The following is a 27,426-nucleotide window of genomic DNA, read 5'->3' as shown; positions in this document are numbered from 1 at the left end:
CACTCGGGACAGAGCAGCTTCTCAGCAACTGCTCTCCATTCTTGCTTTGCTACCACTCTCCGCCGCTGTGGATTGTGGAGCAAGTTGTACAGTAGCAGCCAATGAGATAGCAGGGGTCATACCTGTCAACTTACAGATTTGAAAATAAGGGACCAGCAGCCTCAAAAATAAGGAATCAGCAGCCAAAATAAGGGATCCCCTCCTCTTCCTCCTCTCTCTCTCTCTCTCTCTCTCTCGCGGTGGAGGACCCTGAGCCGCTGCTTCCCTCGTGAGCCGGTGTGTGCGATAATAACGTCAGGAAACTGTTTTGAGCGAAAGTGCTGCAGGTTCAAATACCACTCCTACTGCCAAAATGTCATTATTAGAACCAGTATGATGTCACACTTCAGAGTGCAATACTAGGGCCTGGGAGACCAGAGTGCAATACCCAAATCAGCCATGAATCTCAGCATATCTGAACCTAGCCCACCTCACAGGGTTGTTGTGAGGGTAAAATGGATGGGTGGAGAGAGAGAGAGAGAACCTCAATCTCCTTGGAGAGAAAAGGGTAGGATAAAAGTAAATGAGCACAATACAATAAAACAAATAGCTTTTATTTAAACACGTAGCACACACAGAAGTCAAGACCCCACAAAACAACAACAACACAAGTTTCAAAGCAAATGAAAGGAAGGCAATTTCACACATTAAAATACCCCCCTCCCAATAGCCTACTATTTACACAAAAGTTGCAGTTGGGAGCAAAACGAAGAGAAAGCCACGAGAATCTAACCATCAGCATACTCTCATTCTTACCAGTTGATTACTCCAGAAAAGGTAGCAAAGTCAAAACAGGGAGGGGAGGGGAAAAACAACTCCGACCAACTTCTTCCTTCTCCATCCTGAGGGTCAGCCATTTTCTCCAAGGCTGAGCAAGAATGCAAATTCCAGCTCCATTCATGGTCCTCAAAAGGCTACTTATTGCTGCTTTGGGCTTCCCATTTCCCAAACTTGCTCTTGAGACACGAAGCTAATGGGAACCTGCGTCTTTAAAACAGCACAAGGGGCAGCAGGGAAATATACCAATTTGCTGGATTAAAATCTGCAGGAAGCTGTCACCCAATGCACTGAGCCAACATAGGGTGTGATCATACCAGGCCAGGAGGCTTTTCTGCTGCTATGGTGAAGGTGGAGGTGACAGACGCCCTCACAAATGCAACCTGACTGGCGAGTTGTGCTTTAAAGCCATCTGGCATGCCCAGAACAGTCACCACTCAGAAGCAACTCCTATTTTGCTTGTTGATACAAAGCCATTTTGCTGCCAAGCCACAGGACGGTTCGCTGTCTTCTAAGCAAGGCAGGCCTCAGGCCTTTACACAGGTTGAGGCTTACTCAACAGCCTGGCTTTTGTACCTCAGCGGAGCCCTCCAAATTTTTTGGGTGGGGAGGGCATGTCTGTATGACAGAACCAACTGGGGGGGGGGGGGAACCAGGCTTAATTCACCATGACTTCCCTCAAAGAGGAGTTGTAATTAGGAGGGAGCAAAGGAGTTGTTGTTTTTATTTAACATTCAGCAACTTAAAAAACCCCTGAAAACCACAGCCCATGAAGCCATGATAGTGAGTCCACTCTATCTTTGGTTTAGAAGTGGGCTGCCCAACCAGCTCAATCAATTTCATTCCAGACATATAGCGTTGAATGCCATGACCCCCTATGTTAGCAAAAGGCTCTACTTAAACCGTGTAATATATGCTAGTCAGGAAAATAGTTTCGGCAAGAAATTCAAAGGGCCATTGGTGTGGGAAGCGCCATCCCTGCCACCCACCAACTTCCTCATGCCAGCAGCCACCTCTCAGGGAAGAAGGTTGTGGAATTGGGATGGGGTGTCTCTCAGGTGGTCCGAAAAGCACCCATTGACACTAACGTTTCCCCACATCTAGAGACGAACACGATCCGTTATGTGTTTCTGACCTACATGAAGCAGAGTAGCACGGTGGATGTTGGGTACCAGAAGAAGAAAAAGAGGAGTTTGCCTGGAGCATCACTTTCCCCCTTGGAGGTACCGGGGACTATTTGGCCTTCCTTGTTCCCCTTTCACTTCCTCGTTGCAGTCTTTGCAGGTTAGATGTTCTGGCAGCAAGGGGTTTGCCGGCCCTCCTGGTGGGTAGGCAGGACCTTGATCGGCTCGATGGTGCTGCTGGCGCTGAACTCTGTCTCCGGCTGCCCACCAGCAATCTGCCTCTGGGATACGATCCGGTAGATTTCTGGAAAGGAAAAAGCGGAGAAGATGAAGTCTTGCAGACAGATGAGGCTAGAGCAGTGATGGGGGTCGGTGTGTTTTGGAGCAGAAGAACAGCTTATTTCTTAGGTAAGAAGCAATAGGTCGCTGTTGCAGGTCCATTTAAAAAAACAATAACCTGCAAATATCCCCAGTTGGTGTAATACCTTTGCTGGGACCAGCCCAAATGTCACAGAAGTATGTGAAGTTTTCAAGTGCTCCAGAATTCTCCACCAGACAAGCAGTTGCACAAAGCCAGTTTATCTGCGAGTTCACCCTACCCCACATAACGGCTTACCTGTTAGGATGTTGTGAAAGGCAGTCTCCACATTGGTGGAATCCAGAGCTGATGTCTCTATGAATGACAAGCCATTCTTTTCTGTGGGAACATAAGAACATGAGAAAGGCCTGCTGGATCAGGCCAATGGCCTATCTAGTCCAGCATCCTGTACTCACAGTGGCCAACCAGATACCTGTGGGAAGCCCACAAGCAGGATCCGAGCATAAGAGCATTCTCCCCTTCTGTCGTTTCCGGCAAACAGCATTTAAAAGCATTGCTGCCTCCAACCATGGAGGCAGAGCATAGTCATTGTGGCTAGTAGCCACCAATAGTCATACTGTCCTCCATGAATTTGTCCAATCCTCTTTTAAAGCCATCCAAGTTGGTGACCATCACTGCCTCCTGCGGGAGAAAGTTCCACAGTCGTGTGAAGAAGGACTTCCTTTTTTTCTGTCCTGAATCTTCCAGGTGCAAAGATGAACAGACCTCTGACTCTGAAAGCCTTGTCAGAAGCAGAGGTGCCAAGAGCCAAACCAGTTTGAAGCTATGAGTTGGAATTCCTTTCCCACTAGCCAAGGTGCATTGTTGGGGTTGGCCAACTAGGATGGAAATGCATTCTGCACATCCCAACGATAGACATTTTGAGTCTTCACATTAGCAAGCAGGTTCGGGGCTCAACTCCCCAGAATATCCAGATGTACAAAGACAGAGGGATGGTAACTATAGCAGCTGCCTCTTGAGGAAATCAAGACTGTTGCTCTGTTGACAACGCGTAACTGCAACAACCCATATCTACCCTTCATTTCTTTATAATGAGGGCTACTTGGGTTCCACAATGCCACACGGGCACAGCAAAAGTTTGAAATTTAGAATCTGGTTCAGAAGTGGCATCCCAAGAAAGCCAGCCTTGTTTTGTTTTTCTTAAGAAAAATTAAATTCAAGGTTCTAGTCCCTGCAGTTGTAACACAGTGAGTGGAGACCATGTAACCCTCCAGATATTTTTTGGAAACAACTCTGGGGCTGGTGGGAGCTTGAGTCCAACAACCCCTGGAGGGCACCAGGTTGCTGAAAGCCATGTACAAAACAGAAATGAATAAAAACACAGATATACACAGTGCCTTGTGCAGAGTCTAGGGAGGTGGCCCTGGAGACCCTCCCCCACCAAGGCAAGTAAAAGGAGGCGGCAGGAGGAATGGGGCAGAGGGGTACCTGCAAAGCTCTTGGCCTCATCGGTGGGCACTGCCCGCAGATGCCGCAAGTCACTCTTGTTGCCCACCAGCATGATGACGATGTTGGCGTCAGCGTGGTCCTGCAGCTCCTTGAGCCAGCGCTCTGCGTTCTCATAGGTCAGGTACTTGGCGATGTCGTAAACAAGAAGTGCCCCAACTGCCCCCCGGTAGTAACTGCAGTGGGATCAGAAGGTGGAAGGGGAAGGGGGAGGTAAAAACTAAGCTTGCTGCACAACACTGAATGCCACCCACCCACCGTCGTAAAAAATAACCATCCATTACCATTTTCACTCTCCAAATAGCTGCATAGCCCATTAAATACATTTTATTTCTTTATTTCATAACATTTATATAGCGCTTGACTGTAGGAAAGAAAACCTCCAAGCAGTTTACAAAAAGAACAGGACAGTGTCAATACGAACAGTTAAAAGCAGCTATTCAAAGAACAATTAAAGCCAGTGACATCCTGAAAACAGATTAAAACGCATGTCTTCTGCATTTCTGGATAGGCTGGCCTAAACAAAAATGTTTTTGGCAGGTGCAGAAAAGAGAAAGCAAAGGTGGTTGCAGTGAGTTTCAAAGTGAGATTTCTTACAAATGTGGAATGAGTTTTATGTTTTGGACTACAACTCACATCAGCTCCAGCCAGCCAAGTCATGATGGGAGTTGTTCTCAAACATCCAGAGGGAACCACATTGGCAAAGGCTGTTCTAGCACCTTTTCGCCAAGCCCAAGACTTTTAGTGCTTGATTTAATGTCCACTAACAGCTGGCACCAGAAACTGTGCAGCTGACAGTTGTTTGAAGCTCGGAAGCTTTTGCCTACTTGTAATAAAACACCTTCCTTAAGTAAATGAGGATTGCCTTTTTGTCCCTGCAAAACTTCTGCCCTTCTCACAGTCACGGAAGCCAAAGAGAAATCTTTTCAGAGCAAGGAAGGTGATCTTGAAAAACCTATTCCTAACTTAGAATTGTCTTGGCAACTGACAATCTCGTGATGGTGGAGAAACACTCTGCTCTGCTCCTGGGAGGTTAGCAATGAATAAAGTTCATCCATGCTGTCTAATACCCACATGAAACCACTGGGAGGAGTCACAGGGTTGAGAATACACTGAGAATATCTAGCTCTGACTTTCCTTTCTATCAGACCCTGATGGTGGCTTTGGATTCCTTGGAACAGGTGTCTGGAGTTTAAAAAGGGCTAATAAATTGAAGCTTTGTCCTGACAAAACTAAGGAGCATTTGCCAAACTGTTGATCAATTGCGGGATAGGGAGTCTTGCATCCAACCTTTACTGCATGGGGTTGGAATCTTTTTTAATCTACTTTTTATCTACCTTAAGAACTAAGTTCACAGCACCTTCAGAGATCTCACACGGTGTGCACAAGGGTCCCACACCCGTCTGTGGAAGTTCACCCTTGATCACACGCTATGTCCGCAACACACGACTCCATTTCCCACTCCCATTCCGACTGGACAACAGTATTGTCTGCACACAACCCCCACCCCACAATTCCTTTCTGACTGGATGCCAGCTGACTGCCCTTGAAAACAACCAAGAAATTGCAAGTAGTTCCAAACTTGGTGGTGACTAGATTGCCAACTGGAACTGGCCTCCTCAGACATGGGGCAGCTAAGTAAATTTAGCCCCTAGGTGGATGGATATGGATATGGATACAGTATGGATATGGATATGGATATAGATATAGATATGGATATGGATATAGATATAGATATGGATATGGATATAGATATAGATATTATCTGGGTGGCCCTTCGGGAATGTCTTCTGGACAGAGATGACTTAGCCACTGTACTCCATGCTCTGGTAACTTTCAAGTTAGATTGCTACAAAGTGGTCTATGTGGGGCTGCCCTTGAAGACAGCTTGTGGTCCAAAATGCAGCAGCCAGATTAGCTGCTGGGGTTCCATTTAGATCCCAGCTGCCTTAAAACAGCTTCACTGGTTGCCAGTTCATTTCCAGGCCCAATTCAAGATGTTCAGGCCCCAAATAACTGAGATAGTCTCCATCCCTCCAGAGTGTTAAGACCACTAGACGAGGTCTTCTTGTAGTTTCACTGTAGTTCCACCTCAGAAGCTTGGGATGGTGGAGGTCCGGGACAGAGTCCTCTCTGTGGCAGAGCTTAAGCTGTGGAACTCCCTCCACGAGGGGAAAAGGCCTGACACCTTCAGCATTCGCCGGAAGCTATGCGGTGAAGATGCAACTCTTCACCCTGGCCTTTGGCACCAGAGATGTGCATTTTAAGGACCGTTCCTATTTCTGTGATTCTAAGTTGTTAAATTTAGACTGTTTCCAATGTTGTAATTGTCATACCCTGCCCTGGGACCTTAGGGTTAAGGGCGGGTAAACAACAGCAGCAGCAGCAGCAGCAACAACCTTTTTAGCTGTCTCACTGCTAGTATATTAAGAGCCACACTAATCTACATCCAAGGGCCAGTTTAAGGTCTTTGCCTGGCTGCAGAGGTAACAAAAGGACCCCTTTCTGCCACATGACCCTGCCTGCTTATTAGGGGATGCTCTGGGTGCCACCCATAGTTTATCAGGGGTCTACTGTCGGGGGGGGGCATTTTTTGGAGGGGGAGCTGCACTCAGTGAACTCCTTCCTGCTCACCAGGCATGCTCACTGCTGTCTTTTAGGCTCCTGGTGAAATCCACCTTATTCTCATGAGCTTTTAGTGGCACAATTCATTGCTTTTATGACTTCTGATTTCCCTTGCCAAATTAGTTATTTAATCTTCAAAGCCATTTTTAGTCGGGGGTGTTTTTTTTTAGAGAAATTGGGTTTTTCCATTTAGCTACCTTGAGGTGTCAGCCTTAAAGCAGGACAGAAATTTAGACATCAGTAAAGTAAGTACAGTTTAGCTTTTCCTGGCCTACTTTCGCCTGCCCATTATCAGAATGTTCCTAGTCCACAACTGTATTTACAAAGCAAAGAACAGCAGCATTGGAATCTCTTTAACAGTGGTCTGACTAGGACCCCAAATGTCTGCATTGGTCCAAACTGCATTTTTACTGAATAGCCTGAGAAGCGTGGCTATGGGATTTTGCCAAGAAGACTGCACTTTGGGGTTTCCCACTGCAACATGAGAAGGCAAGGCAGTACTTACGCAGAAGTAATGGCACGGTAACGCTCCTGCCCGGCGGTATCCCAGATCTGGGCCTTCACTGTCTTGTTATCCACTTGGATGCTTCGTGTGGCAAATTCCACCCCAATGGTGCTTTTGCTCTCCAGGTTGAACTCATTTCGGGTGAACCGAGAAAGGAGGTTGCTTTTCCCTACTCCCGAGTCTCCGATGAGGACAACTGCAAAGAAGCAACAAGGTAACAAATAGGGAGAAGACAATTAAGCATCAGAATGCTAATGGCAGAGGGAAGGGAAATGGCAAAATGTTGTTCCAAAGGTTCAAGGCTAGAAACGGAAGGATAAGGCAAAAGGTTTGACACTCGGTTCTGCAGAATGTGTAGAAGTCTTTCCTGGACTGTACTATTTTGGGTTACTGGGGAGGGGGTGTGTTACATGTTTGGATGCTCCCACATCTAACATACTGCTTTGAACATTTGTGGGGTGGGGGAAGCAACCAGCATATTTTGCAGAACTCTTTCTCTCAAACATGCAGAACTGTTATTATCAATTTACGATGGGGTGGAAGGTTCACAGGCTAGGAAGGACTTGCTCATAAATTTATTGACAGCTGCACAAATTATGATAGCTAGGAAGTGGAAGGGGCAAGCAGAATATAAAATGGACGCATGGTACAAAGAGGTGTGAGATATAGCTATTACTAATAAACTAACATGTGCCATTAAAGTAAGACGGGGAATATGCAGGAGTAATGATTTTGAGGAGATATGGAGGGTGTTTGTAAAATTTGTGCTGTTAAAACAGAAAGGGGTCAAACCATCGCAAGAGGTGTTGAAATTTTGGGAGGTTGGATAGCTAGAACAGTGGGTAGGGTGCACATTTTTATTCTTATTTATTTATGATTATTACCGTACTTTGTCAACAAACAAACATGCAAAACAGAATCACAAATTGTAACTTAAAGCCTCTTTTAAGTCCAACCCACAGGAACCCCAGGATTGTCAGTCAACAGGAAATGGTAGCACACAACCCCAAATCTCCTAACCACAGACTTCTTCCTAATCACCAACATAATTAGGCAGTGATGCACTGGAAAGAGTTTCTGATTAAGGCTTCCTGTCCTCAAAGTTGGCAGCACCTAGGCTTGCTATACGTCAGGAAAATTCCTGACATATCCTATTTTTAAAAAATGGTGTAAAAATTGTGTCGGGGATTTTGCCAAATCGGCAAAATGTCAGGAAAAACCCGAATGTATGGCAACGCAATGGAAAAAGCAGTGGAAACAGCTCCAAAAGCTTAAAATCACTATCAACAACTTTGTGGGTGTCAGAATTTTTACCTTTTGAAATATGGCAACCCTAGCAGCACTACAACACCAGGAAGAAGATGGACTCAAGAGGGTCCTAGTTCTCAGTGAGGTTGCAAACCCAACGGTGGCCACATCCACACCATACATTTGAAGCACTGTGATACCACTTTAAACACTCACGGCTTTCCCCCAAAGAATTATGGAAGCTGTAGTTTGTTAGGCTGCTGAGGGTTGTTAGGAAACCCCTATCCCCCTCACGGAGCTACAGTTTCCAGAATGATTGTAACAATAATTCCCTCTTCCCACGGAACGTCCACACATCCCCCAGTTTATTTGTTGTTCTGTGATGCTTCCTGAATGATGCCGCATTATTGTTGTCTGGAGAGGCACTCTGGTGCTGTAGTGCACAACAGAAGTAGGACCAAAACCCCCCCAGCACATTTGTGCTTAGAAAAGTTATGACTTCCTTCTGAAGAAAAGCTGCAAAATTTGGGACTTCTTGGTTTAGGGAAAAGGTGAGTTAAGAGGCGGCCTAACAGAATTGTAAACAATTCCTCATTGCATGGACAAAGTGGATGAAGTTTTTCTCCTTCTCTCATATACAGTGGTACCTTGGGTTAAGAACTTAATTTGTTCCGGAGGTCCTGAAACTGTTCTTAATCTGAAGCACCTTAACTTAACCTGAAACTGTTCTTAATCTGAAGCACCACATTACCTAATGGGGCCTCCTGCTGCCGCCACGCCGCCAAAGCACGATTTCTGTTCTCATCCTGAAGCAAAGTTCTTAACCTGAGGTATTATTTCTGGGTTAGCGGAGTCTGTAACCTGAAGCGTATGTAACCGTACCACTGTACATGAAGCTGTATGTTGGAAGATTCAGGGCAGATAAAGCTCTTTATGCACTGGCGGAGGAAGGCGGGTGCGGGGGGGGTGTGCAGTGTGCACTGGGTGTCAGCCATGAGGGCAGGTGACATTGCCGCGCCACCTCCCCCTTGCTGTGCGGGCGGCGGACCGCTAGGGATGATGTTGCCACGGGCGGCTAGTGGCACCTCTCAACGCTTGTTGCGTGGCTAGCAGCGCCCCTCCCAACGTTTGCTGTGCGGGCGGAAAGCGGCCCCCCCACTTGTCGTGCGGGCGGCTAGCCCCGCCCCCGCACCACTCCAGGTAGCTTCGCGCCTGTTTTTATGTAGCATGTTGTTAAACTATGGAATTCCCTCCCACTGGAGGGAGTGGTGGCCACCAACCTGAGATGGCTTTAAAAGAGGATTGAGCAAATTCATGGAAGAGAGAGCTCCATGATGGCTGTGCTGAGTGTCTCCACAGCTGGAGGCAATGATGCTTCTGAATACCAGTTGCTGGAAAGGACAGGAGGGGAGAGGGCTCTTGTGCTTGGGTCTGGCTTGCTGGATTCCCACAGGCATCTAGTTGGCCACTGTGAGAACAGGGTGTTGGACTAGATGGGCCACTGGCCTGATCCAGCAGGCTCTTCTTATGATTTCAGCAGGACATGTAGCGACTGGAAATAAAACAGTTCGTGTCTGCCTCAAAACGTTTGCAAGTGCAAACCGTGTTAGTAGTGGGATGGCCTATATAACAACCCCAATAAGCACAAGCAGGATAAAATGGACATCATTCTTTAGGCCCAGAGAACCAAGGCCTACCTTGGCGGAGAATGAAGCACACCTGCTTTCCCCTGAGTTGAAATGCTGCTTCACAAGCCCATCCAGGTAAAAATGCTACGAAACAGGAATGACTGGATTCCTGTCCCCCCCACCCCACCCGCCCTCCACGCAAAGTGAGCCAACCCAGGGAGAAACCAGGCAGTCAATGCCTCCCCTTCACATGCCTGATCTGGAAGTCCTTCCTGTCCCACTGCCAACCACCAGCTACCTATCCCTGTTCCTCAGAATACAAAAGGACTAAACAAAAAAAATTCCTTCCAGTAGCACCTTAAAGACCAACTAAGTAAGGTGCTACTGGAAGGAATTTTTTTTGTTTTGACTATGGCAGACCAACACGGCTACCTATCTGTAACTACAAAAGGACTGTTTGTGAACCCATCTCTGGGTGTGGAACATGAGCAAGTGAAGGTGAAAGGGTTTTTTTAATTATTTTTTTAAAAAGAGGTGTGTAGCAACACAAGCCGTCATTCCGGCTTTTTCAAAGAAAAGGAAGCAGTCATCAGAAGCGAAATCCAGTGACTTCAGTCCATGAGCAATCGTTGACTCATTTGGATGAAATTCCTCTTCCCACAAGAGCTTCAAGGCTAGCAGCAAGATGTAAGCAGGGAGTGCCTCAGCTGCTCAGCCTACAAGTGGTCTTGGGTCTGGCTTCACCCACAGAGACCCTCCAGAACTGGGGTACCCCGCTACCCCTGGGTGCTTACATTCTGCAACATGTCATTGATGCAATAATAGAATGCTGGTGGTCTATTTATCCTGGATCATCCACACATCATTGTGAACTATTCTGGGAATTGTAGCTCTGGGAGGGGGCAGTGTTAGATATACAGTGGTAACCTCAGGTTACATACGCTTCAGGTTACATACGCTTCAGGTTAAAGACTCCGCTAACCCAGAAATAGTGCTTCGGGTTAAGAACTTTGCTTCAGGGTGAGAACAGAAATCGTGCTCCAGCGGCGCAGCGGCAGCAGGAGGGCCCATTATCTAAAGTGGTGCTTCAGGTTAAGAACAGTTTCAGGTTAAGTACGGACCTCCGGAACGAATTAAGTACTTAACCTGAGGTACCACGGTATTAGCCAATTACCAAATGGCACCTTAGACCTAGGTTACGGTCACCCCCCCCCCCATGTTTCATATTTATTTATTTATTTTTTCATTTCATTTCTATATTGCTTTACATTTCAGAGAAAAAATCTCAAAGCAGTCTACAACACATTAAAACATCAAATAAAACAATCCAGAATAAAATAGTGACAAGGTCAGCCAGCTGGCGCATAGCAGCGTCTTTTGATGCTGGGGCCCGCAGGGGTGCGTGCAACTGCAGAAAACATTGCTGCAGAACAGCCAGATGTTGGAGATGTCAGCCACCAAACCTTGTGGCATTACATCTTCACTTGGTCGCAGTGGAACCCGCCCAGGCTGCAAAACGAGCTAGGCATCTGGGGAATTTCAATCATTGGGAGGAGAATCGGGGGTCCCCTAACAACTCTCAGCACCCTTAACAAACTACACCTCCTAGAATTATAGTGCTTTAAATGTATAGTACAGATGGGGCCTTAGTCTGCTCCAAAACAGTATTAGAAGCAAGGACTGCATGTGAATGCACAATAAAATGGATATCTGGATGGATATCTAGATGGGCTATCAGTATTTGGAACTAAAAGCATCCTAACAGAATGACATTGGCTAAGAAAGCCTTACTCATCAACCCCCATTTTGAATACATCATCCACCAGCCCCAGGTCTAATATGAGTCTTAAAGTCCAAAACATTTGGCTGGCAAAAGCTGGTTTTAGAGCACTGCATTTGAGGTGAACATAATCAAGCGACGCAGGAATTTCTCCTGTAAACTTGATGGCTCAGAGTGATATACTGATGTTTTCAAAGAACAAACCAATTTACACACACAAGTCAAAGTGCCAGCCTGTCTGTGGCTAGTCTGCAAAGATCTCTGGCTGACCTTGGGCCAGTCATGTCTTTCAGCTTAACCAACCTCAAAGGGTTGTTGTGAGGACGACAAAGAGAGGCGAACAGCAATATCCTGCTTGGGAGAAAGGGAGGATATTAAAAGTGGGAAACTAAGTAAAACCAATGGAGGTCGCTTTAGACGGCAACCATTTGAACCAAATTTAATTTAAAAAACACTAAAAAAAACAAAGTAGGGCTGGTCAAGGGTCCAGGCAACCTCCTTCCCCCATATTCCTTGTGTAGCTCCATTCAGGGCTGGCCCTACCATTAGACAGGGAGGGACAATTGCCTCAGGCGGTAGATCCAGGGGAGGCAGTGGTAGCAAAAACAAACACAAACAAAACCCATGCCATTCTTCCTGAACCTCTTGCTATTCCCCTTTGTTGGAGATCAAAGCCATAGTGCCACAGCTGCTAAAATAGCTTGCTGACTCCAGGTGAGCTAGATCAGTCATTGCCAATTAGCTAAGTGCTGCAGACCTCCTGTTTTTCAAAAGCCAAGCCATTGACTTTTGAAAAAAATATGATATCTCTATGCTAGTTTTGGTTATGTGAATGGTGCCATGGACCCCCAAATTGGGAACCACTGCTCTAGAAGACTTCAGTGTTGAAGTAAGAACCAAATGAACAGACACCATATTGTCCTCTGTGGCAGATAACAACTCGAGTCAGCCCAAACACCAGGAACATCCGTCACTCTCTCTCCCTCCCTCTTCGGATAACCTCATTTCCAACGCTCAAGAGTTACTAAGGAACCTGCCTCTGGAAGAATGGCTTTCATAATACCAAGCAAAGAGACATGTATTGTTATTCAGACATCTGGAAAGTGGCATTTCTGAGCTTCTGGGTTTAATATTCCCAAGGTAGATCATGATGATGCTTGGGCTTGTGCAGCAGAGGGGGCTGGAAGTGTTTCATCTTTGGTCCCTCCCTAATCTTTACAACAGCCCTATAAAGTAGGCCAGTACAGAAACTATAGGATGCTCACACCACACACACACACACACACACACACACACACACACACACACACTTGATGTACAGAATCTGACTGGACTGAGGTTCAATCTTATTTCAGCGATGGTCCTGTGCTATACCTCAGGGCAGCAGGGGCCACAGAGCTTGTTAACTTAGGAGACTCAGGAGGAATGGGAGCACGGGATGAGGGGCTTCTGCCAGGCCCCTCCCTGCTCTCTGCATCTCTTGCCTGAGACACCTTGCCTGATTTTGCCTAATGGTAGAGCTGGCCCCTGGGAGGAAGAGGGAGAGTTGAAGGTCAAGACAATGTAAAATTAAACAAGGTAAGGTAAAGGTAAAGGTACCCCTGCCCGTACGGGCCAGTCTTGACAGACTCTGGGGTTGTGCGCCCATCTCACTTAAGAGGCCAGGGGCCAGCGCTGTCCGGAGACACTTCCGGGTCACGTGGCCAGCGTGACATCGCTGCATCTGGCGAGCCAGAGCCGCACACGGAAACGCCGTTTACCTTCCCGCTGGTAAGCGGTCCCTATTTATCTACTTGCACCCGGAGGTGCTTTCGAACTGCTAGGTTGGCAGGCGCTGGGACCGAGCAGCGGGAGCGCACCCCGCCGCAGGGATTCGAACCGCCGACCTTTTGATCGGCAAGTCCTAGGCGCTGAGGCTTTAACCCACAGCGCCACCTGCGTCCCACCAAAAATTAAACAAACCAGCTTTCAAAGCCAGACAGGGCTATCTAGCAGCAGGGCCAGAGAAACTTTCCAAACTTGTTTCGAAAAATAAGACTTAAACAAACCAATAAAGTACAGTTCTATGGGCCAATTTGGTTTTTCAGTTTCATTAGACACCTCTGCAACCCTCAGTTCAAATTCCTGGGTTTTTAAAACCCAGGGAAGAGAGATCTCAGGTGTTTTGTTGAGATTCATGGACACAGCACAAGCCTTGCCAAACCTGAATTTCACCACGTCCTGCCATTTCCCCAGACGTGTGTCAGGTCCCTTTTGCATCATTAAAAAAAAGAGAACACTTAAGCTACAGTTTTAGCATCAATTTTAAAGGGCGTGGAGCAGAATGTAACTCAGGCCCTTAGTTCCCCCCAGTGTCACATTTCCCCAATATTTGGCTAAGCTGCCACCCTGGGCTCCTTTAGGAGGAAGGGCAGAATAGGAAGGTGAAAAACCAAAAGCAAAGTTCTCCGTAATTTCTTCAAACAAAATGTACCACAAATGATTACTTAAAACATCTGGAGGGCCTAAATTATCAGCAGAGAACACCTGGCCCCAAAACAGAGTCCCATTAACACCTTGGGACATTATTCCTAAAGTAAGTTAAATAATAAAATTTAGAACAGGGAGCAGCAGAGAGACCCACAGTTGGGGCAAAGAATTGTCAGCTGTTGTATGAATCCTGGTTGCAGGGAGGGGAGGAAAGAAACTGGGCTGAAATATGGAACAGCCACCTTTGTTTCTTCCCCACAGCCCTGCAGGGTAGACCCACAAAAGCCCAATCTTTTCCCATTTTTACTGAGGTCCATTTAAACTTGATGTCTCTCTTAGACACCTAAGTTTAGATGGGTGTAAATAAAAAAATGAGGAAACATTGGATGTTTGTGGGGCCGCAGCACAGGGCCTATGGGGGGGGGGGGGGGAGAATCAGAGGTGGCTGGAGTTACCCAACAACTTTTCATGCATGGGGCAGAGTTTTACATAGGTTCTACATTACTGTATGTGAGACATTCCATAGGCAAGTTGTAGGGTCTGCTCTCTCTTAGGGTAGAAGCAAATACATAAAATCTGCCTTTTGAATACAAAATACACTTTTTAAAAGAAGAGTGGAGCAATATAAGAGTTTTAAAACAGCACACATCAGCAGCTAAGTAATGATGGTGTTTGGACAGAAGCTTTTCTCCTGTTAACACCCCCCATGCCCTAAAAAACAAAAGAATAAGAGCAACTCTTAGGAAGGCCAGGAAATTTAAAAAAGAGAAAAAAACTTACTTTTGAAGAGGTAATCATATTCATCATCCTTGGCCCGCATAGTGACTTCAAGCTCCTGAGGAGTTCAGGTACCCCACAAGAAAGCAGGTGAGGACACACCTGTGCCTCTTTCCTCTGGGTCCAAAAGAAGCAGGTGATCTCACTACTCTGCGATTTCCTGGGTTTAACCAGCTTCAGGTACAGCAGTCAGGTAGCACAGCCTTAGGAAGCCATTCCCACTCTGCCATTGGTTGCTCTGCTGCTCTCTCTCTTCGTTCTGATTGGCCCAGTTTGGGGTTTGGATATGTACTCACTATGGACTGGCTGTCAAGGAGTACACCTGGCCCAGGTAGGTGGGTGGGGCATATATCTTTAACCAGAAAAAAATTTAAAGGGCTAGAACACATTTCCAATTTAGAAAAGCCAAAAACCACGGGTGGAGCTTAAAACGTTAATTTCTGCCAATTTGTAACCTGAATGCTCTGCTTCCTGGCTGACCCCACCCAGGCAAGGTGAGCAAGGGAGTGTGTGTTGGTGGTTTTCAACAAACAGGATGATTCATCTTAATTTGAATATATTGCACAGGCATCAGGAGGAAAAGTTTTTTTTTTTTTTTTTTAACCCAAACTATGCTGCCTCAAAACCCAGATTCTATAAACTGGCTGAATCATGCAAATGAAAAGCACTTATTTGCAAACCTACTTCTGTTAAATGGGAGTTGTGAAAGGTGAAGGGAAGGACTTATTTGAAACACTAATGCCATAAATCAGCTTCTCTCCCTGCTTTCCCCTCCACGCCCTTCCATAAGAGCAGAAAGAGCTGGCTGGATCACACCACTGGCCACCAGTGCCTGCATGTGCTGAAATTTGCAAGCAGTGAGAGTTGTGTTCAGGTTCTGCTTATGGGCTTCCCAGTAAAGGCTGAACTAGATAGGCCAGTGGTTTTCAACTAGTGTGCTGTGGGACCCTCGGGTGCATTAAATGATAGCCAGGGGTGCTGCGGGCAACACTGGCCTCTGTCCCTCTTTCCTCCCCTCCCTCCTCTGATCCCCTCTTGCGTCTTCCTCCCAAAAGCTTTCACAGCTGTTTGTTGCAGGAGCCCTGGCTACAAGCTCTGCAGGCGAATGGTGCCTTTGGGGCTGGCCAGGGGATGCTTCCCAGGCCCCTGTGGGGCAATGTAAGGATGCACGCTCTATGGGGTGGATGGGGCAGTTCAGAGACCAGGGGCTGCGGCTGCCTGAGGATTTGCAAGGAGAGGGGAGGCGGCTGAGGTCAAAAACCTCTGAGATACACTATTGGTTTGATCCTGTAGGGCTTTTCTTACATTCTCTCCCCCCCCCCCATACATTTTTATTAGTTTTCAAGCCATTTAACCAATTCAACTCAATTTTAATACAATATTCCCTTAAAATTTTGACTTTCCATCCTTGCTTCCACAATGCTTCTATTCAAATAATTCATCTATTGCCATTAATGTAATATTTCATTAAAACACACATTGCTTTATCGTTTTCATTCCTTTCAAGTCCTGCCTGCTATTTCATTTGACTTTAATATTTTCTCAGATAATCCGAAAAGGATCTCCATTCTTCTACAAGCGTTTCTTCATTTTGGTCTCTTATTTTGCTGTCATTTTTGCCGTAGTCCAATATTTTTGGATTCTTTGCCATAGTCCAATAATTTCAAAGTCCACTCCTCTTCTGTTGGAACTTCTTTTTCCTTCAATTTCTGTGCGTACATAATTCTGTCTGCAGTGGTAGCGAACATAAACAGTTTTAACCAACTCTTTGGAGGGACCCCTGTCCCTTTTATTTCCAAAAGAAACGCTTTAGGCTTTTGGGAGAAGACTATTCTAAACATCCTTTCTTACCCATTTCTTACAGAGGACAACCAAATGCCTTTGGGAAGCCCTAAAACTAAGGTTACCAGACGTCCCAGTTTCCTGGGGACAATCCCTGGATTTACAGATCAATCCCCATACACAATCCATTGAAGTTGAAAAGTGTCCCCGGATTCATTGAAAAAAATCTGGCAACTTTACCTAAAACAGAACCTGAGTGTGACAATGCTCTCACTACCTGCGCATCCCAGCAGGTGATATCTAGAAGCATTACTGCCTACAGCTGTAGGTCAGCAGCCATTGATAGCCTTATCTCCGCAGCCATAGAAACTTTAAAATTGGTATTGCTGGATTAGACCAAAGATCCAGCTAACCTTGAACTCTCTCCCCAACCAGCTAGATGTTTTTGGCAAGCCCAATTGACAAGGCTTGGAGACAGTAGCCATTCTTTGTTGTTTGTCTCCAGCATCTGCTAACCAGGGGGTAGACTGCTCCTGAACAATTAGGCTCTACACACAGCTCTCATGGCTCATCACAATTTGGAGACCATCCTCACAAGATTTGCTTATTCCCCACCAAAGACATACAATTTAGTGACCCTATTATCACCTCTCTTATTTTTATCAAAGGCAGGCCAACCTGCTGGATTCCTTCCCCAAGGCCAACTCCACACTTGTGCATTGCAATCTGTGATGCACAAAAATGCACACACACAACCTATTTATTTGCACAGTGGGGAAAGGGGACTGGAGAATGCCTGTCTTGGGAAGAACTTTGTATGCAGTCTTTTCCAACCTGGTGCCCTCTGGATGTTTTGGACTGTAACTGGCATCATCTCCAGCTAGCGTGGCCATTTGAGACTGCAGGTTCCATCAGCCCAGGCATCATACATGTGGGATATGTATCAGTCACTTTAATACAGTGGTACCTTGGTTTACGAACTTAATTCTGGAAGTCCATTCTTAAACCCAAGCGTTCTTAAACCAAGGCGTGCTTTCCCATAGCAGTGAGGGACTCAAATTACCCTCAAAAGGAAGCGAAACATGTTCTGCTTCCAAGGCAAAGTTCACGAACCAAAACACCTACTTCCAGGTTTGCAGCGTTCTTAATCCAAGTTGTTCATAAACTAAGCTGTTCTTAAACCAAGGTACCACTGTATAGTCTTGCTGGCTGTGACTGGTGGGAGTTGTAATCCCAACACGCCTGAAGGGCACCAGGTTGGGGAGGGATACTTGTATGGTTTGCTATTTTTGTTGTGAGAGGGGAGTTGATTGTATTGTATTTCGCAGTTCTTATTTATAAGAACACTTACAGGGAAAGGCAGAAGACATATTTTAAATAAAGTTTAACATACACACTTTTGGAAGCTCTTGCAGAGAAGATCTGCTTTCAAGATCTCTCTGGCCTGTCCCAAGTCTCTTATCAGGTGGGATCAATGTAACAACACCCTGACCTAGCATACGGTATATCTTCTGTCCACTAATTTAAGATGTCCAGGACTAGCTGGACCTGTTTGCTCCCTGATCAGCCAAACATTCCTCTTGCCCTGGATTCCAGGTAGTCTCTAGATTCCACTGAGGGAGCTTGAGAACCCTGCACTCTATATCTACAGCCCTCTATGTTATTGATCCACATCTTCCATTATTCCCAACCTTGCTGTTTTTAGCTGGTGGGACTTGAGAGTCCAGCAACATCTTGGGGGGGGGGGGAGTGATGGATTAAACCCTGTGGAGGCCCCTTGGCAGTCAAAATCTGGGCGGTGGCAGGCTTTGTGCGCACGCTGGAATAATATTGAACTAAGAAAGCTTGATTGTCGTTTTCTTTCAAGATCAGATCAATATTATTTTGATCCATTGTTGTGGGACCCCTAAAAAGTGTGGGGCCCATAGGCCAGTGCCTACTTTGCCTATTTGGTAATCCAGCCCGGCCCCTTAGGCTGCAGGAGAGAGAAGAAACGGAAGTTGAGGGACGCCTCCTGATGCGCTGCAGCCGTTCCCTACAATGAAATGGAAGGCTCAACATTTGTCAGGAACTTTTGGGTGCTCAGCAACCCTGTGTGGTTACAACAACCCTGTAAAGTGCTATTCACTCCCCAAATTGCAGCTGAATCCCTCACAGATTGGCATCCAACCTCTGCTTCAAAGCCTCCAAGGAAAGAGAGTCCACCACCGCCCAGAGAGTCTTACCATCAGAAAGTTTAGTCCGAATCTCCTCTCCTGCCCTCCTCTCTGGAGCAGCAGAAAACAAGCTTGCTCCCTCTTGCAGCCCACAGATATTGAAAGATGGCTCTCCTCTCTCCTCTCAGTCTCCTCTTCTCCAGGCTAAACATACCCAGCTGCCTCAACTGTTCCTCATCAGGCCTGGTTTTCAGCTCCTCCACACTCTTTCCCTGCCTTCCCCTTTTCTCTCCCCTCTCATCATTTACATTTACTAGGACATTCATAGCCCACTTTCCTCCCAGGAGCTCAAGGTGGCCTTCATGGTTCTCCCTGCCACCAATTGTTATCTTCACAGCAGCCCTGCAAAGTAGGCTAGGCTGGCCCAAGGTCCACCAGGGAGCTTCATGGCTGAGTGGGGATTCGAACCCTGCTCTCCCAGGTCCTCCTAGTCCAGCCCTCCAATCGCTACACCTCTGCCTGGCTCCATTTTGCATCTCTCCAACTGCCCTACGACATCGGACTTCTCCCCCTTCCTGGGGGTCTCTCTGGCTCCATGGAAGATTCCACCGACTTCCTCATGTTCTGCTCCTCTTCTGGGACACCTTGATGCTTGGAGGATCCTCCTAGGGGTCTCCTCCCTCTCCAGGAAGGGCAGGGCTGTCCTAAGACGAGGCAGAGCAGCCCTTTTAACAGTTGGCAATGCTTGTCTTTCCATTGGGCTGGAGCTCTTGAACCCATAGCACTTGGGGCCTCCTTTGTCTCTCTGCCAGCCCTTCATGCTCTGGGCTGCCTCTTTCCAGCTCTGGCGATGCCCTTTCAGGTCACTGAACTGCAGAGAGATGGAAGGAATTGGGCCAGATGCCCCCTCCTCACACACAAACACCCCCCAAGAATTGGGGCTGCCAGCTTCTGAGTCGCTCTCTCTGCTCCTCTCTTCTAAGTTAAGGTGCTTAAGATGCCTGATCAGCCGCAGCAACAGCCCTGCAAGGCCCGAAGCAGCCCATGGCGTCAGGTGAGCAAGAGTCCCTCCTTTTTGGGACAGAGGTGGGCAGGAATGGGCTAGGGGGGCAGCTAGTCAAAAGATACACAGAGCCAGATGGCTGGATCCAACCCAAGGTCCATCTGAGCCAGTGTCTGGAAACCCAACCCTGCCAGCGACCACCCCATTTTGTGGGGTCCAATGGAGGAAGCAGGGGGCTGGGCTGCGGGGCAAGGCAGGGGGGGGCAGTTGTCAGCGAGAGGGACGCCTTCCCTGGGGAGCCATGTTCTGGGGGCAGGAGGCCAGGATTGGCCCCCAAGGCCTGGGGTGTCCCTCCCCTGTAGTAGAACTTGGAATCCAGGAGAAAACTCTTGGAATAGCCTTGCCAGGGGCTCAGGGACGAACTCACCTGTCCCCATGTCCTTCTCTTTGCAGATGTGCTGGCGGTGAGTATTGGATAAAACGAGAGCAGGGAGTGGATCCCTCAGACTTGCCTCCCTGCTCAGTGCTGGATTTATGTATAGGCTAAGTAGTCTGAAGCTTAGGGCCTCTAAATCTAGGGGGCCTCACCAGGCCTTCATCCTGGCCAGGCCTTCAGCATCCAGACCAGGCCTTCTTCGTCCTGACCAGGCCTTCTACGTCCTGGCCAGGCCTTCAGCATCCAGACCAGGCCTTCTTCGTCCTGGCCAGGACCTCTTTGTCCTGACCAGGCTTTCGGTGTCCAGACCAGGCCTTCTACGTCCAGATCAGGCCTTCTACATCCAGAGCAGGCCTTCTTCGTCCTGACCAGGCTTTCAGTGTCCTGACCAGGCCTTCTACGTCCTGGCCAGGCCTTCTTCATCTTGGCCAGGCCTTCAGCATCCAGACCAGGCCTTCTTTGTCCTGGCCAGGACTTCTTTGTCCTGACCAGGCTTTCGGTGTCCAGACCAGGCCTTCTACATCCTGGCCAGGCCTTCTTCATCTTGGCCAGGCCTTCAGCATCCAGACCAGGCCTTCTTCATCCTGGCCAGGCCTACGTCCTTCTCTTATCAACTGCCAGTCCTAAGGGTGGGAGAGTTGGCACTGGGCTATGCTCATCTTGTCTGGCAGTTAACTCTCTTGCTTCCTGGCTACTTCCTTCACTGGGAGCTGCCTGCAAACCTTCCCTGGCGGCTGGCTCATTCATGACACGGGGCAAGTTGATGAACTTGGGTAACCTCACGACTCCCCTCCTTCCTGGTGACATGATGATGATGTATCAGTGATGTCTCAATGATGGTTCTGGACATGTATTCTGGTAGGGAGGGAAGGTTTTCAAAGAGCTTGTAACCCATGTTCGGGGTTCTTACTCTGTGTGGGGACCTGTTGCACAACAATAAAGATTGTGGTCTATTGACCCCTGTTTTGCTCCTGTACTGTATTTGGCTGGAACTCTCTTCTTCTGCTAACCGCAGAGACCTGCAGGGACTTGCACCCCGACGAGCTGGGCTGTTGAGTGTCCTCGCCTCCCAGAATTTTCCATCTCAGAATCCAGAGCCCGTAGGCCCAGAGTCAACAACCTTCCCCAGCTCAAGGGTCAGGTCAGTAGTGATACGTGCTGCACTTTAATCAGTGGGAGAGTACAAGTGGGGGGCCAGCTGAGGCAGATAGACCAGGCAAGCAAGCTCTATCTTTCACACTTCACAGAGCCCTGTTGGTACCTGCAGCATGCACTGCAGATTGCCCACAGGCAGAGAGAGGCCTTGGGGATCAGGGAAGCCAGCAGTGGGAAGGGATCCTCAGAGGGATCCAGAACTACCTGTAGAAGGCAGGAGGCTAGGCTGCAGGTTGGTAACTGGACCTCATCCTGAGGGAAAATAAGTATAGGGTTGGAGGAACTGCGTTTTGTCCTATTTTATTTGTGCCCGGTGGTGTTTTCCTTTTCTATGTTTAATTTAAAGGGCCTTTTGTGTTTAAAATCCTGCTACTTGCAGATAGTCAAGAAAATATTTGTTCTTTGTTTAAAAGCCCAGTCTAGTGCTCTGACCACAGAGTCTCCCCGCTCTGCCCACTACCAGTGCCTTAAGAAGGGTCCTGGGAAGGAAAAAGCCCCAAAATGTGCAGGTGTCAACCCTCCAGGAGAAACCCAAAGTTAGGGGTTTTCATCTCCAAACCCCAGGAGTCAGCCAGAGGGGTCTCTCGGCCCCTCAAGAAAGACATAGGGAAGTCAGCAAGTGGTGGCAGCTACTGAAGAGTGACAGAAGCCCAAGTTTATCCAGTTGAAGAGTAATTTTTATTTTTGTTTTTAGATTATAATCTAAGCATGAATAAAAGATTTGAAAGTGGTGCTAGCAAGCACAAGAGACGGAGTCTCAAAAATGCTATGATAATGAAGTTAAGACCAGTCACTGCTTTCATGCATCAACCACTCATTGAAGCAACAAGAGCCAGCAGGTCACTATAAACCTGATGGGTCATTCAGCTGTGGATTGCTGCCTTGATGCAGTGAACTGTTTTGGCATTATCAATGAAATTTATTCCTTCTTTTCATCTTCCACAAAGAGATGGGCAGTTCTAAAATCATTTTTGCCACCTCAGTCTAAAGTGCCTAAATATTTGTCAGACACTAGGTGGGACGCACTGCACATGCAAAAGTCACAGAAGCTATTTTGGAAAGTTATAGTGCTGTCACTGATACCCTCAGTCATTTGTACTCTGATGTTAATGGGAAAGGGAAACCAGGCTCCAAGCTAACAATCTTTTGCAGAAAATGGAAGAACTGGAATTTGTGTTTATGCTGCATTTTTGGACCCGTGCACAAGGTCATTTTCACAAGGTCAACAAAGCCCTTTAGAAATCAGACCTTTATTGAGTTCTTGTGCAATTTTGTACAGTTCACTTTGCATTTTTTCTTCTAGTGAGGGTGGGGGATTGGCCGGGGCCTCACAAGTGGAGTAGCCTAGAGCCTCTGTTCATCTAAATCCGGCCCTGCCCATGCTGCCTGGGCTCTTTGCCCCCCACTCTGCATTCTCAGATGCAGAGGAACCCCTGCAAGGAACTCACAGCATGACTTTTCAGCTGCTGGAGGACATTTCAGCTGCTTGAGGAAGATCAGCTATACCACCTTCCAGAACTGCCAGGCAGCTTGGCTCAGGGGGCTCTGAACCCTGAAGTGCTCCAAGCAGGAGACGGCCAAAGCCATTATGGTGAGTGAGGGGTGGCATGAGGGACCCCCATGGGGAGGGAGGGGCAGAGAGGGGCTTTGGGGAGGGGCTTGTGCATTTGCCGGAGAGGAGGACCTTTCTGGCTTAGGGCATGGGGCTGCCAATCCCCTGGAAAGACAAGCCTGGCATTGGGGTCAGAGCCGTCCTCCGGTGACCCCCTGGAAGGAGCCTATTTTCCTCCTCTGCTCTCTTCCAGCACATCTTTGGCCACTTGGAGCACTTCAGGGATCACCTCCAGCTGGGGTGGGTGGGGTTGTGGGGTGGGGGGCAGAACTCCAGGGGGAGCGCCAGGTGGGCAAGAGCAGGCAGAAGGGGGCAAGGAAGGAGGCAGCGTCTAACCCCTCTCCTTTATCTCTCCACCTTCATGAGACCCCATTTCAGCTGTGATATGGTCAGTGCTATCCTGCATAGGACAATGGAGGCTGTTCTTGGGGGCGCAGAAAAGGAGGAGGATAAAGAGGTATGTCCTCTGCTTTGACTTCCCTTTGCACATCTCTCTCTTCTTCTCACACCCTTGCAAGATTTAACCCAGCACTCAACCTCTCTTCTCTCTTTTCCCGCAGGAACGGAAGAGGCACTTCCTGAGCCTACTGGGGGGTCTCCTTCTGGAGGCCCCCAATGCTGGCACCCTCCTCCAGCTGCTCACTGTAAGTGTCCTGATGGCATCAGGAGTGGGTTTTGGGTTGCCCCCTGTCCCTTGCCCAACAGACTGTCCCATTTCTGGGGCACAGAGTCCCCTGTCCCGGTTGTCCCCCAATTTGGCCCAAGACCAAAAGTGGCAACCCTCATGGTTCAGGAGTGCCAGAGACTCCGTGATGGGGGCAGCGGAGGGCCACTTTGGCCCAGACTGGCCCCTGACTCTGAGACGCTCTTTCCTCCCGCAGGACCTCCAATTTTACGCCCTTTGGGGAAGTGAGGCGGAAAGGAAACTAGCGGCCAGCAGCATTTCTCTGCTGCTGGCCATTTCACGAAGATTCCCCCACCTCAGAGTAAGTATCTTGCCTTCCTGTATTCATTTCTTTGGTTGCTTCCATCCCCCCAAGAGACATCCCCCAGCAACCTTTAATGCAGAAGATGTGGTGTGTGTCCCTGGGTGCCAGGATGAGGCCAGAGGGTATTTCTGCCCCCTTTCCTGGTGCTGCCCTTCCACCTCTGCCTAGGAGGCTGCGGGGTCCAAGGAGGTCCTCTGGGGCAAGGGATTGGGCCCAAGCCATAGGGAGACCCATCCTTCCTGGCGTGGGGCTGCTTCTGTGCTCTTTTGCACCCATCCAGGGTGGGGTTCGTAGTGTCATCTGACCCAGATTTTTCTTTCCTCTGCAGAACACAGTAATTCGCCCAGAGCTGGCTTGTTTCTGGAAAAATCTGAAAGAAGGTAAGCCCCACACCTTGAGGACAGCAAATTCCCTTGTCCCTTGTTTGCCCAAGACACACCTCCCAGGTCTTCCTGCTGGGAGTCCTGCAGGACCTGCTCCCTGCCTGGCAGGCCTTTCCTATCTTGTCATAGCCTGTGTCAGCTCATCAAAAGTGCATGCCTCTATGTCCCTGGGTGCCATCAGACCTTCCAGCAGAGTGATGGCGGAACTTCCCAGCACCGTCAGTAGCACATCCACCTTGTCTGCCTCCCTTGTGAAGCCTTGTAGTTGGACATAGCTCCTTATTCGGCGGAGCCACTGCGGCTATTCTGCAGGATGGCTCATATCCAAGTCCGGTGGTGGCCAACTATGACTGGTGGCCATCCTTGAACCTGCAGCAGTTGCTTGTGCGATTGTGGGTGGTTGCGAAGATGTGGCAGGCGCAGTCTCGTTTCTGGGACTATTTGCTAAGTCTAGCGTGGCGGTGAGGTCGCGCTTACTGCGAGGCGGCAGGCAGCGGTAGTTCATCAACCCCATCCTTGTCACCAGTGTTCAGAAAAAGTCAGAAGCCCTACGTTTATACAACATTTGTTAGTGACAACAGCTCACTCATAGGAAAACAAGAACCAAACTGACTGGACAACACAATAATAATGCTGAGCATGAACTGACCGTTGACAGTTGAAAGTCCATGCGCTTACTTGCCATTAGAACGTTCGTCTACCAGCACTTACGTGATTGGTTAGAACGCACCTTGTGTTAAACCCAATACATAACATCTACCATCCAGATGATGACATCATTGAAGAGTTATGATTTTCCTCCCTGAAGGAATTGCTGGCTCTATTTGGACATCCCAATTGGCCAAAGACTGGCAGAAGAAGAGGCGCTGAGAATCAGGAGGGGGATAGATGATTTAACCAGCCATGAAATATGGACTGAAATTGGGCAGAACAAGGAAGGAAGGAAGGATCCATGACAGATGGTCATCTAATATCAGCTTTAAAACCTGCAAGGAAGGAGAGTCCATCACCTTCCAGGGGAGTTCCATTCCTCTGTTGAACAATGTTTAGTCGGAATCTCTTTTGTTGTTTCTGAAGCCATTGGTTCGAGTCCTACCGTCCAGAGCAGGAGAAAAAAGCTTGCTGCATCTTCCATGTGACAGCCATTGAGTTACAGTGGTACCTCTGGTTATGGATTTAATTTGTTTCGGGGTGCTGTGTGCACCCTGAAAAATCCATAACTAGAGGCGCCACTTTTGTGCACATGCGCAGCGTCATAGAGCGTTTCTGCACATGCATGTGGCGAAACCTGGAAATATACACTTCTGGGTTTGCTGCAGCCGTAACCTGAAGATTCCGTAACCTGAAGGTTACACAACACAAGGTACCACTGTATTTGAAAATGGCCCTCTCTGGTGTCACTGGCTCAAGCTGGTCGATTTTCTTGCATTACTTAAACTAAATATTTTTTAATGGATTTTGAATAAATGTGCAATAAATTGTTACTGTTTTGAATTTCATTGTGTTATTGTCTTCCATTGATCTGGACACTTCTGTTGTTGAAGCCTAAAATAGCATTAGCATTTTTTGCTGCTGCATCACTCTCAGGTAGACTCATGTTAAGCTTGTGGTCCACTAAGACCCCTTGATCCTTTTCCCATGTACTACTAGCAAACCAGGTATCCCTCATGTTATATTGGTGCAGCTGGTTCTTTCTGCCGAACTGCAAAACCTAAGATTAGTCCCTATTGAATTTATTTTTGTTTTTGGTCATTTATGATTGTTATTAGAAAAAAATGGAATTAGGAGTCATATTCATAAAAGGGATTAAGGCAATTTATACAGATCAAACTGCAAACCTGATTGTAAATAATGCCATTGCAGCAAAAATGTAAGATGTAAGATATAGAAGGGGACGAGGCAAGGATGCCCCCTATGTCATGGCTGAAGCTGCATTTGAAGGAGAAACTTCCTTAACACTTTTATTTTAAATCACTTGGCTATACCAGATCGGAAAACAACAGATCTCTGCCTGCAAGGTGCTTGCTAAATAAGTGTGACAAGATTAAGAGATGTGGGGGAGGAATTAGGAAAGCCGTGGTTCAAATCTCTGCTCTACCATGAACAGCCCAAGTTGCATGAAGCAAGGAGCTCAAGTGACATATGTGGCTCTCCTCCTCCCCATTTTATCCTCACAACCACCCTGTGCGGTAGGTTATGCATTCCTGTGCATGCTTGGATACGACATACCGGTACTCATTTTATATTATTTATTTATTGTATGCATGGTACCTTTATTGTGTATTTATTTCATATTCACATGTATTAATGTGGCTCACACTTTGGGGGGCTTTGGGTGGTGTATAAATAAAAAACCATGCCATATCATGGTAGAGCACAGATGTTGCTGTGTGCATAGGATATGTTGCTATATGCTGCTGTGCATGTTAGCACAGGGTGCTCCTCGGGAGGTTGTGGACTCTTTCTTGGGATGTTTTTAAGCAAAGCTTGGATGGCTGTCAGTCAGTGACTCTAGTTGAGATTCCTGCATTGCAGGGGGTTGAGACTAATGGCCCTTGGGATCCCTTCCAACTCTACAGTTCTGATTCTAAATGATTTAGACCCACTCGAGAGACCATCTCTCCTCTCCCGTACTCCATTCCAATCACAGAGATCTGTTGGAGACTCACCAAAGCCCAACCCTGAGCAAATTTCTAACAGGAAGAGATCTGCAGTTAAGAGATTTGAGGTTGCGAGCAACTGCTTCCTGTTGACTAAGAATCCAGACCGCTGACCCATCTAATCCAGTACTGTTGACGGTGACTGGCAGTGGCTACCCAGGGTTCGAGACATGGAGTCTTAGTCCAGCCCTAACTAGAGATGCCGGCAGGGATTGAACCTGTGACCTTCTGCATGCAAAGGTGGTGCTCCCCTCCCTTGAGCTACAGCCCTTCCCCTATGAAAAAGAATTATGCTTGGTGTCAAATCCCTCCTCTTTTAGTTTAATAGGGCTGCATTCACAACATTAATCTGCTATGATACCACTTTAAACCATCATGGCTTCCCCCAAAGAATTCTGGAAACTGGAGTTTGTTCACGATGCACAACAGGAATCTTAGGTGTCTCTGAAATAA

At 47.6% G+C, this 27,426-nt stretch overlaps 2 protein-coding genes across 14 annotated transcripts in view; one reads left to right on the top strand and one right to left on the bottom strand.

The window, feature by feature from the left end:
* Positions 1-577: 577 nt before the first annotated feature.
* On the bottom strand, positions 578-20,194 carry LOC310834212 (ras-related protein Rab-11A-like). 2 transcript variants are annotated; one of them, XM_083717736.1, is made up of 5 exons: positions 20,166-20,194; positions 6,896-7,091; positions 3,748-3,941; positions 2,557-2,637; positions 578-2,244 (listed from the first exon to the last, which is right to left on the bottom strand). In XM_083717736.1, exons 1-5 carry the CDS (start codon positions 20,173-20,175, stop codon positions 2,102-2,104), a joined length of 624 nt encoding a protein of 207 aa, XP_083573862.1. In that variant the 5' UTR covers positions 20,176-20,194; the 3' UTR covers positions 578-2,101. The 2 variants fall into 2 exon arrangements, with proteins under 2 accessions (XP_083573862.1, XP_083573861.1); XM_083717735.1 differs by lacking the exon at positions 20,166-20,194 and adding an exon at positions 14,801-15,149.
* LOC310834221 (uncharacterized protein) overlaps positions 18,817-27,426 on the top strand; it is a 28,092-nt gene continuing 19,482 nt past the window's right edge. For 2 of the 12 annotated variants that reach the window (XM_083717754.1, XM_083717747.1), the window contains exons 1-4: positions 23,196-23,398; positions 23,502-23,585; positions 23,823-23,927; positions 24,259-24,310. In XM_083717754.1, the coding sequence (XP_083573880.1) occupies positions 23,303-23,398; positions 23,502-23,585; positions 23,823-23,927; positions 24,259-24,310 (337 nt within the window). In that variant the 5' untranslated portion in view covers positions 23,196-23,302. Of the gene's footprint in view, positions 19,790-21,189; positions 21,316-22,811; positions 22,921-23,195; positions 23,399-23,501; positions 23,586-23,822; positions 23,928-24,258; positions 25,813-27,426 lie in introns of those variants that run through there. The other 10 variants (XR_014559120.1, XM_083717749.1, XM_083717746.1 and 7 more) reach the window with 10 other exon arrangements.

The sequence above is a fragment of the Podarcis gaigeae genome (genome assembly GCF_964106915.1).
Source record: "Podarcis gaigeae genome assembly, chromosome: 16".
Classification (NCBI taxonomy): Eukaryota; Metazoa; Chordata; class Lepidosauria; order Squamata; family Lacertidae; genus Podarcis; species Podarcis gaigeae.
This window is presented reverse-complemented; position numbering and strand designations above follow the sequence as displayed.

What these genes read in the sequence shown, in the direction of transcription:
- LOC310834212 (XM_083717735.1), bottom strand. Translation starts at nt 14,840, where the DNA reads ATGCGGGCCAAGGATGATGAATATGATTACCTCTTCAAAA. An exon ending in TGAGGCCAAGAGCTTTGCAG is followed by an intron (nt 2,638 to 3,747) that starts GTACCCCTCTGC and finishes ATGTTCCCACAG; the next exon opens with AAAAGAATGGCTTGTCATTC. An exon ending in CTTTCACAACATCCTAACAG is followed by an intron (nt 2,245 to 2,556) that starts GTAAGCCGTTAT and finishes TTTCCTTTCCAG; the next exon opens with AAATCTACCGGATCGTATCC.